Raw genomic sequence first — 16,073 nt, forward strand, 5'->3', positions numbered from 1 at the left:
TTTGTGTCTTGGTACCGTATACAAAACTAAGACACAATGCACTATTGCAGAGCTAGAGGTCACGTTTTGCCATTACAAAGTCCATTTCAAGACAGCATGCAGGATGCACGAAAGAAAAGACTCATTACAAGATAATGACATGAGCCACTAAATCAATGGAATTAAAGAAGCAAAACATAAATAATTTAACTGTAAGTAGTGCTAAAATTTGAATCAGCTCCGTCAGTCAGATGCCATCTATTTTCTCCTGGGCTTCTAAGAGAATGTGAGCTCAAAGCAACTTTTAAGGCAGCACACATACCTCCAAATGAAAACTTAAAACAGATCTTGCTCCTGCCAGAAATGTTTCACTTGTGAGCAACTGAAGGTTAAAGCAAAGACTACCTTCACATTGTTACCATTATTACTATTTTAGAAAGCATTTCTTAGATTTGTGTATCAGCCAGCTGCTTACAGAACCCATCCACAATTTCACTGCTTTATTCCTTTAGATCCCTGAATCAAAACAACATAGTTTCATTACTTGCTGTTCTGAAGATTTCCCTGAACGTAAGAAAATCAAGCTGGTATTGATTAATTAATCAACACTTGCTCTTTAGCTAGGAGTTGACTGTTTTGCAGATGATAAAAACAAAACAACAAAAAGTTCTGAAAATAAGATCTTTGTGATCAAATTGTAGTAAGCATAACAAAATTATTTTGTAACAAAAATAATCCAGAAGTACACTAATGGACATATACCTCAAGATAATGTAGATAAATATTATTTGTATGTTAAAGAGGATAACCTGAGTGGCCATGTGAAGTACTGTGGTAAACTGCTACAGTCTTCAATAGTAACTACTTATGTACAGTAACAGCTTATGGTATCACAGATATAAAAAAACGATTTGAACAGCAGCAAACCACACTTTTATAGATCTGTAGTAATACCTTAAAAATATTTGCTAAAATCTAATTAACAACTACGTGACTGACCTCTCTGCCTCTCTAGCTTAAGCTATCCTTGTGCTTCTGTCACGGTTGTATGACCTACATAGGGCAAAGACTTTGTCATTGTGAGGTGCTTAGCATACTTTTGATGTTGCTTCCAAAATAAATATTATATGGCCAATACACCTACATTCATAATTAAACATTCGTACAACACTAATACAGCCATTTATTACTAATCTTATTAATGAAATATTAATAATGGTCCCAGAACTAAGAGCCTGCAATTAACTTGTTCTGAGTTCTAGGCAAGTCATCTGATATTTCTGTAGTTAATTGGCCTTTGTATTAAATCAGACTATTCATACTTTCATCTTCCTTCACTTCCAAACACGAGACACCCCTTCAATCAGATGACATGAACTGAGGAAGAGGGAGCCAAGTTGAGCACAACACAGCTGAGGAGCAGGGATGCCAGGGCACAGCTGGAGAGATGTGTGGGTTTAGGAAGACTCCCCAGAGGACACTGCAGGACAGCAACCATCAACACCACTGCTTCTCCTCCTGCTACAGCAAATACCAGAAAGGAGCAAGGTTGCAGAATGAGAGAATGGCCATGGTTCTGATTCTGAAATCTGACGTGTGAAGACAGACTGCTGCTTCTGTGTAGCCCCTCTAGTTTTATTAAGTTTCCACACATGATTTACCATCTCCACATCAAGGCTCTGAAACCGTAATGTGCAGCGTGCTTAAATGCACCACTAGGACCTATGGGACAGATCAGAGATCCACAGGCCCTCTCCTCACCCTCTGAAGCCACTGTGGCCCCATATTCTCCAAGAAACAGTGCCCCACCAGGCAGGGGAAACCAGAATGCCACATTTAAGTTACTGAGACCCCTTCAGTAAAAATTTGTGAAGAGACTTGCAGAGGCTTCTGTCTCCCATTCCTGCTCTCCCTGCATAGCCTGGAAGACTCCCGTGGCTCCCAGCACAGCAACACAGACTCTCCCTACCTTTCACAGACTGCTCACTCCATGTTGAGAGCTGGGACATTTACAGCTCCCCAAGTCCACAGTCCTCCAAAGTACAGTGGAGGACGTGTTCTCTCCATTGCCATCACATCTTCATCCAACCCAAACACCATGTGAAAAATGAAAATAATTAAATCTCTCACACAAAACATAAAAACCCACCCTAAATACACAGACTGTTGGCAGAACATCTGAAGTGAAAGATAACTTCATCAGAAAGAAACCTACTTTTTATCTTCAGGTTTAATCACAGATGGATCTGTAAGGTTTTCCCCAACACCTACAACAAAATCAACAGTGTAGGTTACAAAGGAAGATAGTCACAATTTTGTAATCTGGCACATAAAAAAAACCTAATTTCCATTTTCTTTGTAGACCCTGAAGTGTCATAATTAAAGTGGTCATGAATTAAAAAGAAAATGCTGTAAGTATAAAAATCTGTTAACTATTAGCAAACATATAGAGTTCTTATTACAGTCTTGATTTCAGTTGCTTTGAGGTTTATTTATATATAGACAGAAGGGTTATGCAAATGCACTAAATATTATGCTGAAGCTCAACCAACTAAGCAAATTGTGACCAACCATAACACTGCCATTTAAGTTGGAATAAAGCTCTTAATCAGATGTGGATCTTACTGATATCAATAGATCTACACTCAGATACTCATTCTCTGCAAGGTAACAAACACAATAAGCCACAACTCTGTGATGTGCAAATGCTTGGGTCTGTTATCCCTTTTTGTCTTCTTGGTGACCATGGAAGGATATTAAATAAATAATTTAATTTTGATACCTGAATGATGATACCGATGTTGCAGTTTTCCCCAAACTGATGACAAACTACCATTTTGCCAAAAAGCTTTTTTCTTCTGAGGAAATCATTTGTGCTTTTACACTAATGAAAAAAGTCTATGATCATATGATATGCAATTATTTTTATTTCAAGAGGCCACCAATGGTACGTTTATACCCTGCAATGAAAATCAGTAAAGTTCTCGAAATAGCATACTGTGACTGAAATACCCCCAAACTGCAACACTCTTCAATGAAGGTAAGTTCAATTGATGTAAATTAGACATGTGGTAAATTAAATAAATAATTAAGTTTAATTAATTATTTATACATACATTATGTGTGGTGTATATGTCTGTGGAGACAGCCGTGGTATAAATTGTGCTATGGATTAATTCTATTAGAACTCCAAGAGCAGCAATCCTTGCACTTTTCCTAAACTCCAGATTACAGAACTGCAAGATAAACTATGAGGCTAAAACTAGAACAGATTTCAGTTTGTTTGAGATGGAAACTGAAGCTCCAGTCTTGATGAGATTTACATAGGTGTTTAAATTCTCCATGTTTGAGCCAACACAGTTGGTTTGGAACTGTCAAGAGTTGCATAATAAACCCAAGCAAACTTCAGACAAATTCCAGTAGGCTATGGTGAAGACACACTTACTCTTTCTGTATTTTTTTCATGTGCAGTCAAAACCAAATGAAGGCAAGGATGGAATTATAGGTATATTTTGTATAATAAGCATGGCTTTTTGTAATTCATAACTTCTGGATGCTATATAATTTAAATATGTTAAGTCTCTGTCTACCCATACATATTTCCCTTGACAGAAGTGGCAAACAATAGTGTTTGTACTGTTTGACGGGTGATGTTCATCTTCTGAACATTGTCAACTGTTTTATCTCTTTAAAATATGCCATGTTCCCACTTACACATGTACAGTAAAGTCATCACATGCTCTTTGAAGGAGTCACCATACTTTGTGACTAGCATTCAGGTTTGCAGCTTATGTAATCTGCTTACAGATTTATTAATTAAAAAATACAAAGAGCAGTTCATACTCTTCTGACAGATACACACATACAATAAGTGTGTATATACATGGTTACACTTGAATCTCTGAATTATTTATTTATCTTAATAAAAATATCTTAATTGTGAGTACTTTTTTGGAGCTAGCTGAAATGTTCCTGCACAGTTTATATAACTGCTTTTTTGTCCAGTCACTCAGCCTAGACATATTTGAAGTCAATTTATCTTCCCATTACACCTACATAAATCTAGAGTGTTTCTGTGGATACTCATTTACGCCGTACAATAGATATCCAGGGGTTTCTTAAGCTTTGCCAGTATGTAAACGACAAAAGAATTTGGCCCACTCATCAGTATGATTTGAGAGAATTGCTTTTCATTTTGTTTCAAATATTGATCTCATGCTAGCATTCACCTTGCAAATCCAGGACAAGGAGCTCACCACGGGTGTACACATAGGTCCAGTGAGAGAAGGCCAGCATCAACTCTTCTAGTAAGTTGCTGGGAGTAATTTCATCCCCATTGTTGTTGTTGTATTTCCGAAACTCCCCAGTCATGTACTTCTCAATGGTCAGCCACTGGTTTGCTGAATGGCAGTAGATGAGGAAAACTTCCAGGAACCTGAAGATATAAATGCTGTCTGCCAGGAGCTGGCAGGGTAATGAACACCCTCACAGTCAGCACACAGCATTATGCAAAGTAAATATACCAAAAAAGGAGCCCACATCTTCCCTATCTGAAGCATTTCGAACAGCAGGAGGTACCAAATGTTAGACAGCACAAAAGCTTTCTTGGTTTGATAACTCTCAGAACAAAGCACTTGATCAGGAAGTACAGTTTATGGACAAACAACATAATCTGATTTACTCCAGCCCACTGTAAATGAGCTTTATCAAACTGTCTTTTGTTAATTGTATGAAAGGCAATTCTTGCTTACATCTAATGAACAGCACTATGAAGCTTACTTTGCAACTACATGTAGCTATAAAGACAAAATTCAAAGCTGCCTACCTTTCCTCTTAGAAAGTTGATTAACTGTCATTAGGCAGTCTAAGCAGCAGCTATTTCTATCCACAATGGGAAAGGAGGCTGCACTAGACCTGGGACACAGCTGAAAAGATAAATCATTGGTACATAATACTTAAAGATAGCAATTTTACCTTGGAGTATAGGGAATAGTATGAGGCTTCACTCGATTGAAGGTATAGATTAACTTCTGGGCAGCCCGTTGCTGTTGGATCTCCTGAAGAAAATAACGTTACAAACTTCACTTTCATTTTCATGAAGAAAGGTGCCATGAATTTGTCAAAACAAATAAACAAACATACACACATGATTGTATACTGTTTACAAATGGGAGATATATCTTGCACAAAACCTTTTTCCTTTCCAAAAGGAACCATCAAACCACATGCCAACCACGTTGCAGACATTCACATGTAAGCAGTAAAATATTTAAGGCACATGAGGCTAGACCAGTCAGTGTGCCTTCAGGTCTGAACTCACCCTCAGGCAGAGATGTAGCACTGTGCCATCATGAAAGATTTTTTCCCAAGTCTGAACCACCTCTGGCAGAAAAGACTTCACAATAAATACTTGTCCCAGCTTCAATATGTCATTCTCAGACCAAGTACAAATGACCTTCATGGCCCTCCGCAGACCCCCATCCATCTCCTCTCGTGACAAGACCTGGATCATTGCAGCCATACCACGCTGGGACCAGGAAGACATGCTTTTATCAAGGTTCATAGGTGAACTTTCTTCAAGTCGATAGACCGTCACTTCCTCTCCAGCTTAAATACAAGGAAGTTTTGTTAGCAGAAGTCACACATTGCAGAAACAGAAGAGAACTGCCTTTTGATTTGGTGCTTTAAAATAAAGTACTACTTCACACACCTTTGTAAGCCACACTTCAAAAAAGAGGTTTTTATCATTACTGTTCTTCTGTGTCAAAACATCCCCAGCCTAAACTTACACTACTTACTAGATACGTTCTGCTTAAGATCTACTGTGGTAAGTGGCCCAAAGTCTCTAAACAGAGATGAATTTAAGACCTCCATGAGACTTCCACACAAACAAAGCTCATTCTGGTCTGTGTAATCAATCTCATCTGCCACAGTTTAAGTACTTAAAGATGGTTGAACTTTAAAAGTATGTAATTTTAAAAGGTTGCCATTTTATCTCCAGTGTATTAACTTTCAATACCCCAAGTGTGGCTTCCTCTGTTTATGCACTTACGTGGAAGGGGAATTTTTAATAAGACTTGTTTTAAGTTAATCAGGATTCATGGAACACTCACAGTATTTTCCTTGTGACTGTGATTAACAATAAAAAAAAACCCCAAAACAAAACAACAAATTAAGGCAAACAAACACACACAGCTTGTAATAGTTATCAATTACAAAATTAAAGGGCTGGAAAGTGCCACCTTTTGAGGCAGACAGCTGAGTTGTTTCAAAAGCAGTGACTTGTCCATGATGAGCCAGGGAAATTATACTGAAAAGGACATGACTTTCCTTGGAACAAGGAATCCTAGGAGAACAAGCTAAAGCAAATTTACAGGAAGGTTACAGTTTTGGTGTTTTAAACTAAGATTTGTCTTTTTTCTAGACATTCCAGTGTTATTTGTACTGCACAAAATTCCAGATGTTCTGCTCCTGCTAATAACATTTTTCTGAAAGCAGAACAAATCTGGTGAGCTTTAACTCAGTTGCACTCTGTTTCCCTATATAGTTGTAATAGCATTCCTCTCTCACAGCATAAACAAGGCACCTTTCTGTTGCCGTCATTTCCAAACTAATAGAGAAGTGGACTGATTTTTTAAGCCTGGCTTTCCTTCTTGCAACTCACGTTATTCGCAATGTTAATTTGTCGGTAACAAGTTTTTACTGGCAAGTGTAAGGAGGTAACTACATCTGCAAAATGGCAAAGTATGGCATAAAGAATGACAAACTGGATTCAGACTAGTAGATTTCCTCCCTACTCCTGAGCCTACCTTCACCAGTTACCACAAATGTAGATGCTGTCAAACACCGTAACTTGCACACATTTTAATTTAAAATAAAGCAACAGAAAAGCCAGTGTCTTATATAAAAGGCAGAGACCTGAATAAAGATACTATAACTAGACATTTTTTAATCTTACATGAATTCTTCATTTTATTATCTTTTGACAATTTAATACCTAGAAAGGTGTCTCCTGGGAGCTTCAAAGATTAGAATGTTCAATATGCTCATAGCTATATTAATTATCTGCAGCAATCTGGTCCCAAGAAATCCTATGATGCTGCAAGTATCAGCAATTATTTGCTGTGACACAAAATATTCTACCCATTGAAAAGAAGACACCTAGATCTCAAGTGCCTAGAGGCTGAGCAGCTTCTGCTGCTGTAAGCCAATACTGCACACTACTTTCAGAACTCTTCCAAATGATTTATGTATTATTCTCTACCACTCTTCAGTTACAGCACAGGGGCTTTTTTCCCTGGTACACTACAAGTCTTCTGTACCAGGTACAGGAGTAGTGCCATTTCAGCCAATACATGGATTTCTTCTTGATGGGATATCCTATACATATATCCACACAATATGAGAGAGAGAGAGAGAGAATGCAGGTATTAAGGTTAAAGGGAATCTTTTTGCTGTCTTCAGCTATCCTAATGTATCCACAGGTACAGTGACAAAGGAGTTAAGACTGATCTCTGAGGCTGACAGTAATCACATGAATGCCAACAGATACAAGCTACAGTAAGTGAACCCTCCACATATACTGGGAAAAATACTAGGTTCACAATGAAGTCAGTCAAACACTGGAAGAGATTGTCCAGCAAAGCTGAGCAATATCCATGTATAGATATATCAAAATGCAACTGGACAGGCCCTCAGCAACCTGATCTGAATTGGCTGGAGAGGAAGCTAGAGCAGATGACCTCCAAATTCCCTAAATTACTGCATGACTACAATTTGATTCTGGTTCATCTCTGTTAGAGAGAATTGCTGAAACTAATCCAAGAAAATTTCTTAAACACAATCTTTAAAAGGATAATGCACTGAATATTTATAAAGCAAAAAAACATGACCAGGAAGTTGGTACTCACCAAAGAGCTGGACCGGTGTAAATGGTATGGTCTGGGCAAGTCTCATTAAGTTGTTTCTTTCAACAGCTGCAAACAACATAGATTTCACTGCTATAATGAATAACCAGCAAGCTGGCTGAGTTTCAAAAGCACCTGGCAGCACTTTATGGTAGTGTACAAAGCCAAGGAGGCTGCAGTGTGTTCCTGTGTCAAATCTGATCACCATTCTACCCAGCCAGCAACTCTCCTTTGCATGCCCATGGTATCTCACGAGCAGCTGTTCTTTTTCCCATTCATTGATCCCCCTCCTTCCAAGGAAACAAGCTCTCTGAGACAAGCCCCTTGCACCCTAGCAAGAAGGACTGCTTCTGCTAACTCTTCATCCTCCTCTTTCCACCAAGGGCTGTGGCTATCTCCTCCTGCTGCTGGCTCCAGTGGAGCAACACTCACACTGTGCCAGTGATAATGTGTTGACCCCAGCTGCCCTTACTGCCTCACGAGGCTCAGAAGCACCTGGGGATTTAGAAAGGCACAACAGGAAAATACAAGCTTCCCCTGCACAGAGCACAGTTTCTTCATCTGGGCTCCTCGCCAAACATCAGTAATGTTATTATAGGTCCCTAATTGATGGCTTATTTCTCAGGCAAGCACCTCTGAAACTTCAGAGCACAAGCTAAGTATTTATGGATTTGCCGCCACACTGACTGTGTTATCAGGAAGGAGGAAAGACATGTAAAGAAAACCACAAAGAGAGTAAGATTAGAACAAGGAGGCAACTTGGATGCTACAGGCTGACTGCCTAATTTCCCTATCCAATGGCTGAAGACAAAACTAGCATCCAAAGCAGAGAGTGAACCACAGGAGAGCTGTGGTTCTCTGCAGAGCAATTAAAAGGCTCTTCCAGAGCATGGACACCACCTGTCCTTCTTTTTAAGATTAATTCTCTGAGCAGAAATTAATTAGAGATTATTTAGCCCAGAAGGAGAGAGCAAAGGGGACCCATGCAATGTCAGCCCAAGAATCAGTGTTATCATTTCAGCAGATCTGCATTTCTGACTCCACTTCAACACTTGCTTACATATTCCAAATTTGACAGACATTGGTTAACCTGCCTGAATAGTTCTGGGGCATGGACTGAAAATCAAGGTCCTCCCTTGATGCCTTGCTATGCACATGCTCTAGTCACAAAATTAGTGCACAGGAGTGACAAGGACATGAACAGCAGAGCTGCTAGAACTGTGCTGTCTGTCAAAGCCTGCCAGCACTCACTCTAGAGACTTGCAAAGCAACGTGAAGTGGACTTGCACCAGCTGCTGAACTTGAGTCAAAGCTCAAGTTCTTTTGGGTGTGCCAAGAGGCAGCACCACATTTGCCTGCACAATGTGACAGCAAAAATAACGCATAAGACATATATGCTGCAGGATTTTGGTACCTAACTTTTGGGCATAGTTGGCTAAATTGTATCCCAATCTTCCTGAGGAAAAAAACCTTACACTGGAGACCTCGAGACACTTGTCAACTCATGATTGAAATCACTCTCATCTGTGCTAAAAAGTCCTACATAATCTCAAACAGCATGCCCAACGAGAGCTAAATTAATCACTGCAACAATGCCACGGTGTCAGAGAAATTACTCCTGTACACTGATTACAAACCAGGAGGTGTTATTCCCATGAAAACCACATAGTTTTTTTGAACTTCAGGAGGCTGCTAATGCTTCTGGTTTCCCCAAGGCTTCCCTTTAAAGGAGGCCAAGTCCTGTGGGCAATAGAGACATCTACTGGCAAGCTCTGCTCCGTTCTCCTCCGGGAAAAACTGAAGTCCAAGCCTTGTGGGAACATCTGCATACTCAGTTCAGGAAAAGACAGGACTGCAGGCAATTAGCATTCAGATGATTTATTCCCTGCCAAACTTCCAGGAGTTCATAGGTATATAAACACAGATTAAGTAGTACAGGACCAATTAACTGAAGGAACCAACTCCAGAAAGTACAAAGGAGGACGTGGGAGGCATGAGGGTAAGTGACAGCTATAAACAAATGAGTGCCTCTCCTGCCCCCCAAGGAATCGGAGCTCTATTCATTGTTTCCATGATATTTTGAAAGTGATTATCTACATTCTGCTCTGGATTTGCCAAAAATACCCAGAATGGAGCAATTAGCAGCAAGAAAATAATTCATAATTTCCTCACTGGAGTGTTAGGCATGAATTAATATAGAACCTTCTTAGCAGTGGACAATTGTGCAATTCTTCAAAATGAAAATCACACAGGATGACAAGGGAGGAACTAATGTTCTTTTTAATTTGTTAAATTACTCAGATATCATTCTGGTGCCTCCTGCTTACCTGAGTAGTGATGATGCAGATCTTGAGATGTTTTCAAGCAGGCAAAGATATCTGAAATAATGTTTAAAGGATCATTACGTTAATTATTGTAGCAGACGTAAATGCATGATTTTTTAATTCCTTCCACCCCAGAGTTTGTCATGAAACAGATTAATCAGAATTACTGTTTCAGCATTCTAAAGAGAATTACTAATAGGCTTTAACTACATTATAATGTACAGTGTATTGGCAGATTTCAGTCATCAATGTAATATAGCCAGATGACTTATTTATTCAGGGAAATGGTGGGAAACTTGTGATATTAACCTCAAGGACATGTAGCTTCTCTAAGCCAATTACACCTCTGGGATATTAAAAGCACTTTGCTGTCCATCATGCTTCACAGCCTCCCAAAGGCATGATTTTTCCAACTCCATTCTCAGTCATTAAGCATTCCATCAACCATACTATGACACCAAAGTTATAATACTGTCCCTTTAACCCACAGCATCTGAAATGTTGTTAAAATATAAACAGACAAACAATTTATGTGGGTACACATTTAAGAGGCACCACCAGATAATTTGGTCCAAAAATCTTTGTTTTATAAAAATTATTTATAATAAAACCAAGATTAATGAGCATGTTCCCATTAATCTGATGAAATCACTTTTTTCTGTTGGAAGACAATCCTTCAAAATGCCAGACTTCAGAAAATAAGTATACTGTACTATTTTTAATTCTGAAAAATAAAATAAAAATCAAAACTGAATCTTCATCAAAATATTTGAACATTACACTTTTCTTCTTGGTGTATTTTATTTGCTTATATTCCCTTTTCTAGCAAAAGAGATCTTAAATAAAAAATATAGATAGATGTTGGGGGAAGGCGCAGCATTTCCACTGAGTGCCCTTGGTGATTCAAGGTTGCTTTTGCTCTCTTTCTTGCTGGACCCAGCTAGCTTTGTTACATTTCATATGTTGTAAAACAACTAACATGAAAAGGGGAATGGGGGCTAAGTCATTCCTTCTGAGGATGGGAAAACTGGATTTTAATCAAAGCAGTGGGGTGCTTTAGAGAGTAGCTCCACCAGTTACTATGCATGCAGCAGTGTGCTTCAGCACTGCAGTATTTTGTGCACAACCCAGAAAGAGCAGCACTTGAAGGGGAGATGAGTCTAAGAGCAACTAATTTCTGCACCACAGCCAGACTCAAAAAGAGATAGATGCCAAGCTGCTCAGCCTCTTATGGCTAAGTGGCATGTCAGGAAAACTGGAAGGTAGACTAAAAGGCAACAAATACAAGTAAAGTTAACTCGCACTCTACTTTTGTGGAACAAGGTCATTCCTCACTATAACCTTGAATTTCTTCATTGGCAATATCATAACAAATTCAATCCTTCACTGATTCCATAATTTCAGGAAAACCACATAAACAGAGGAATTACACCAAACTGCAAACTGAAAAATCAAGCATACACTGAAAATCTTACATCACAATCTATCCTCAGGTATACACCCTGCTTTAACTCAGGAGGTCTCTTGGACTGCCAGGGATGAAAGCAGAACCATCATCTTAAAAGTTTCTTCCTGCTGAAGAGGACAACATTACTGGGCAGACTAGAGTAAAAAAAATTTTTTTTCTTTTAAGATTTTGCAGTTATCATGAGGAAGATATTTCCTCATAAAAAAACCTTTCACTTTAAAGTATGAAATAGCAACTAACACATGAAACAGTAGCTGATCATATTCCTATAACCCTTCAGCTACAGTAAATCAACTTCCTTTTCGACTTGTACTTCAAAATTGTCTGAGTGGGATTTGCAGAGAGGAATTAAAATGAGTGACAAGCAACCAAAAACTTACTGTCAGCTTCCTCTGAAGTTCTCAACCTGTTTAAAAGCAAATATTTGATACTTTATTTCAAAATTTCTGTCATTAACCTCATACTGGTACATATAAAAAGATGTGATCTATGTGAAGGAAAACCTCACCAAGGCTTGATTGGGAATCATAAAACAAAATAACCCTCAGTGCAACTTTTTTCATTACAACAATCAGCAAATACTCTTGTTACTGAAGAACAGCCACATTTTTCTGCATGTTTCTTTTTCTTCTTTATGTTGAACTGCTCTTACAATTCTGCCACTGCTGGATATTTCATTTACACTGCAATAACAGCATCAGTTAAAGACCACTTGAATTACATACATAATTGTTCATTTTTCAATCAATGCTGAGATGTATTCAGAGCTACATATGCCATTACCATTGCTTGCACAAATAGACTTTTTTAACTGATGGTCCTTTGGATTAGCAAGGCTGCAGAAAAGACTACAGCATCAGCACTAATGTTAAAGCAGTCTTTGTTACAAAAGACAGAAGATATGATTCACCTCACAGACCAGAGATATCCAGTGAAGACAACAGAATAAGCTGCAGAATCAGGCCTATATGTCCTGCTGGAGAGTATACAGTTTGCCTACTGCTTATAAATGACTGGGTCAAAAAACCAAAAAGCCAACCACAGTATGGGTAAAAAACACTATCTTTTTTTCCTCTTCCCACGGTGAAAGCACACAGTATGTGACAGCTTTCTAGTGTCTTCTATCTATTACAACCACAGTGTTATGAAGTAAAAGAGATACAAAATAAATTTAAGAAAATAAGACAGAAAAGGAAAAGGAACATACAGACAAAGCTGCATGTGGAAAAAATCACCCCCACTATTAAGATAATGATCAATCAAGCTGGGGAAAAAATAAAAAAATCCACAATAAAATTGAAAACACTTTTGAAATCACTATACTTGCACTAAATACAATCTAAGTTTAATAACTATTGAAAAACATCAAGAAAACCAAGCTAAATATTTTGTAAAAGTGCAGACTCAGTATGAAAGAGATTAATCAGACAATGAGAGAAGCTTTCAGAAGCTGCTAGCATTTTAATTATTAAAAAAGGAAACATTCAATTTGCACAGCAAAAGCAAATGCAACTTTTCATGCTTACTAGATTGGAATAATGGCTAGTTAAAGAAGCTATGGTGATCTTAGTGATTTAATTAGAAAATTGGATTACTGTTAGAATAAAAAGGGGTGTCTATTCCACCTAAAATTACACACTTCATTTAAATGGATCTTCTTTATCATTGATAAGGCTTAATTTAAAGAAACTTAAACAGACTGAATTGCCTTAACTTTTTGTTTCACACCAATTTCATATCCTAAGTATACTGTAGAACTGAAGTGGAAACTTGCAGAAAGCATAGAAGTCTCTTTCTAAAAGCATGTGATAAATATCTCAATATACTAATAATACATACAAGGAGTTCCTGTTCAGATTACTTTTGTTGGTGGCTCCAAATATGCTATTACTCACATCCTGCAAAGAAGAGAGATACTTTTACTGGTAAAATATGCACATCCCTGTCATATATATCCTACACAACTCATAAAGGTACAATCTTGAAAAGATATTGATATGCTTATTGTTAGCATGAATAATGACACTGACAAGGAGGTGAATCACAGCATTGCCATACCTACACTAAAATGGAACTAATTCGCTCGAATTACAGTTTTTCATCCTGTGCCCATACATATAAATAAAATACTCAGGTATCCACCTATACAACAATACACTCACAAAAGTGTGTTCTAATACGGACAGAACTCTCTTTATATTAGAAAATTCCAATTTAGGGATAGGTTTTACAGTTGTTGAAAATAAAATGCACCCTAAACCTCTGTAACAGAAGGTAACACGCTGAGCAGCTTTCCAGTGATACCTAGATCACAGATTTTCCAGCTGTTACAGTTGAAGTACTCAAACAGTCTTTAAACTCCCAGCAGTATTAGGGAAAATTGGGTCCTCCTAATGTGCTAGTCAGAAATGGGATTGTTCTTCTGAATAGTAGGCAGGCAGATTTTAATCCTCAAAAGAAGTAGAGCCCGCCCAAAAAGTTCAAAGATGACAAAGTTTAAAAACTCAGCTTTGAATATTATCTGAAACTTAACTCACTGGTTTCTTATTTCACTCATATTTTCACCTTGTAGTTTGCTTGGCAGATGAAAAAAATCTTTAACAAAACCAAAACCTTTCCACATACAACCTTGCTTTGCTCCCTGCTACCCATCAGAAGGGATTTCTGAACCACTGGTGTTCAGTAGGTAAATCTGAGAAGCACCACTTCAGGAAAAAAAGTGTTTCTTTAAAATAGATCATACTTCAATTGGAACAGTTGGATGCAGCAACATTGCTACATCTCATATATATATATATATATATATATATATATATATATATTCGCATAACCCAGACAGGACTTAAGGAGAGGCCATAGCTATTCAGTAGGTATTGGAGGTTCTATCTTGAAAGAATAAATAATTTGAATTCTGGAAGTGGTTAGTTTCAGCCTAACTCCAATCCTGCTGTAATCAGTGGAATTTTTCTGAGAACTTTAAAAATCCCATCCTTGAGTTTTACCCAAGACATCTTAATATGAGTTTTGAAGCACCAGATTATTTGATCCCTTCACACAGTTTTCCTGACTGTACATTTATTTTGGTTGTCTGACCCTGTGTTTCACAGATACAAGATCAGGTTTTACAGAATACAAAATCAGTAATTTACTTCTACTTCTCTCTCTCTTCCACTCCCCCCCCCCCCCTCCATCCCTAAGAAAAATGTCATCTTTTAAAATTTAGATTCAAGCTCTCTTTCCTGGTATTTGGGATTCAAATTCTACAGCACTCAGAGCAGTAGATCTGAAACTATATAGTTTGTTTTTATTCCTTATCAAAAAAAACAAACCACATTCATTGTAAAAAATAAGCTAGCCATTTAAAGATGACCGTTTTAGTAAACAAGAGTGCTATAAGTAAAACAAACAAGGAAGTGAGCTGTTGAAAAAGGAAGAGGAAAGGATTATTTCACAGTTCCTTTTCTTAATTTATTCTTTGTTAATTTCCTTTCATACCTCTGAGATACGCCTACACAATGTAGTGAAAGATAGATACACTTTCTTCCATTAGCTTTTAAATGAGATGGAAGTTTCTGTAATCCAGGTTTCTGCCCCCAGTCTTCAGGAAATATAAATTGGTCTAGCTCCATCAAAGTCACAATGAGCCTATGTTGATTTACATAGGCAGAGGACCTTTGCATTATGGAGCTGTAAATTAATTTTGATAAATAATTAGATACAGCGTTTATAAGCCAGTGGTTAAGAAATCTAAGCTTTGTAGTTATTATCATTATTTAACTTCCACTTTGTAAGAAATAACTATCTCTGTGTGATAGATTAAGAGCTATGTAGCTAACTTTCTAAAATTTACTTCACTAACCAATTCTGCCTACAGGTATAAGACCAAACTGTGTGCTCACTCATTCCCTAATGAAACGTCAACACATGCATCAGTTCTGATCAACTTCTTCATATGCAGAACCACTCTGTGATTCAATAATTTAATATCCTACTTCAATAATCTTAAAGAGTGTTAACAGCTGTTAAATTATTCATTTACTCGCACACATGCACTGTGCCAGCAGACAACAAAGTTCCTCTTCTCTCAAGAGGTATTTCAGGACAAAGAACCTATAGTGGCAAGCCCAGGGACGTCAGTAGAGCTACCCTGGACTGAGTCCTGCCAGAGCTATGAACTAGGATGTGTAATCTTAGGTCTTACCTCTCGAGGATGCCTCAGGTAATCACAGAACGGTATGGTATGTCTACCGATGTCTTGATTTTTCATTTTCTGGTGCATGTAACTGAGACGTTCCAAACCTAGCCAAAAGAGGAGGTGTCAGTTATTTCCAGAGTGTAAATGAACAGCTCTTCTGCTACAAACTAAACACCTATGCAGTGCTATAAAATAAACAC

The 16,073-nt window shown here is 37.9% G+C and overlaps 1 protein-coding gene across 1 annotated transcript in view; it reads right to left on the reverse strand.

Moving 5' to 3' along the window:
* Positions 1-16,073, reverse strand: part of TRPM6 (transient receptor potential cation channel subfamily M member 6) — a gene marked incomplete at its 5' end in the record, with an annotated part of 70,706 nt that overhangs the window by 4,431 nt on the left and 50,202 nt on the right. Inside the window, 9 exons of the mRNA XM_056325504.1 lie at positions 2,195-2,246; positions 4,209-4,414; positions 4,954-5,036; positions 5,300-5,586; positions 7,890-7,955; positions 10,214-10,264; positions 12,059-12,084; positions 13,518-13,576; positions 15,880-15,977. Of these exons, the coding sequence (XP_056181479.1) occupies positions 2,195-2,246; positions 4,209-4,414; positions 4,954-5,036; positions 5,300-5,586; positions 7,890-7,955; positions 10,214-10,264; positions 12,059-12,084; positions 13,518-13,576; positions 15,880-15,977 (928 nt within the window). The remainder of the gene's footprint in view (positions 1-2,194; positions 2,247-4,208; positions 4,415-4,953; positions 5,037-5,299; positions 5,587-7,889; positions 7,956-10,213; positions 10,265-12,058; positions 12,085-13,517; positions 13,577-15,879; positions 15,978-16,073) is intronic.

This window comes from Falco biarmicus, chromosome Z, assembly GCF_023638135.1.
Source record: "Falco biarmicus isolate bFalBia1 chromosome Z, bFalBia1.pri, whole genome shotgun sequence".
Lineage (NCBI taxonomy): Eukaryota > Metazoa > Chordata > Aves > Falconiformes > Falconidae > Falco > Falco biarmicus.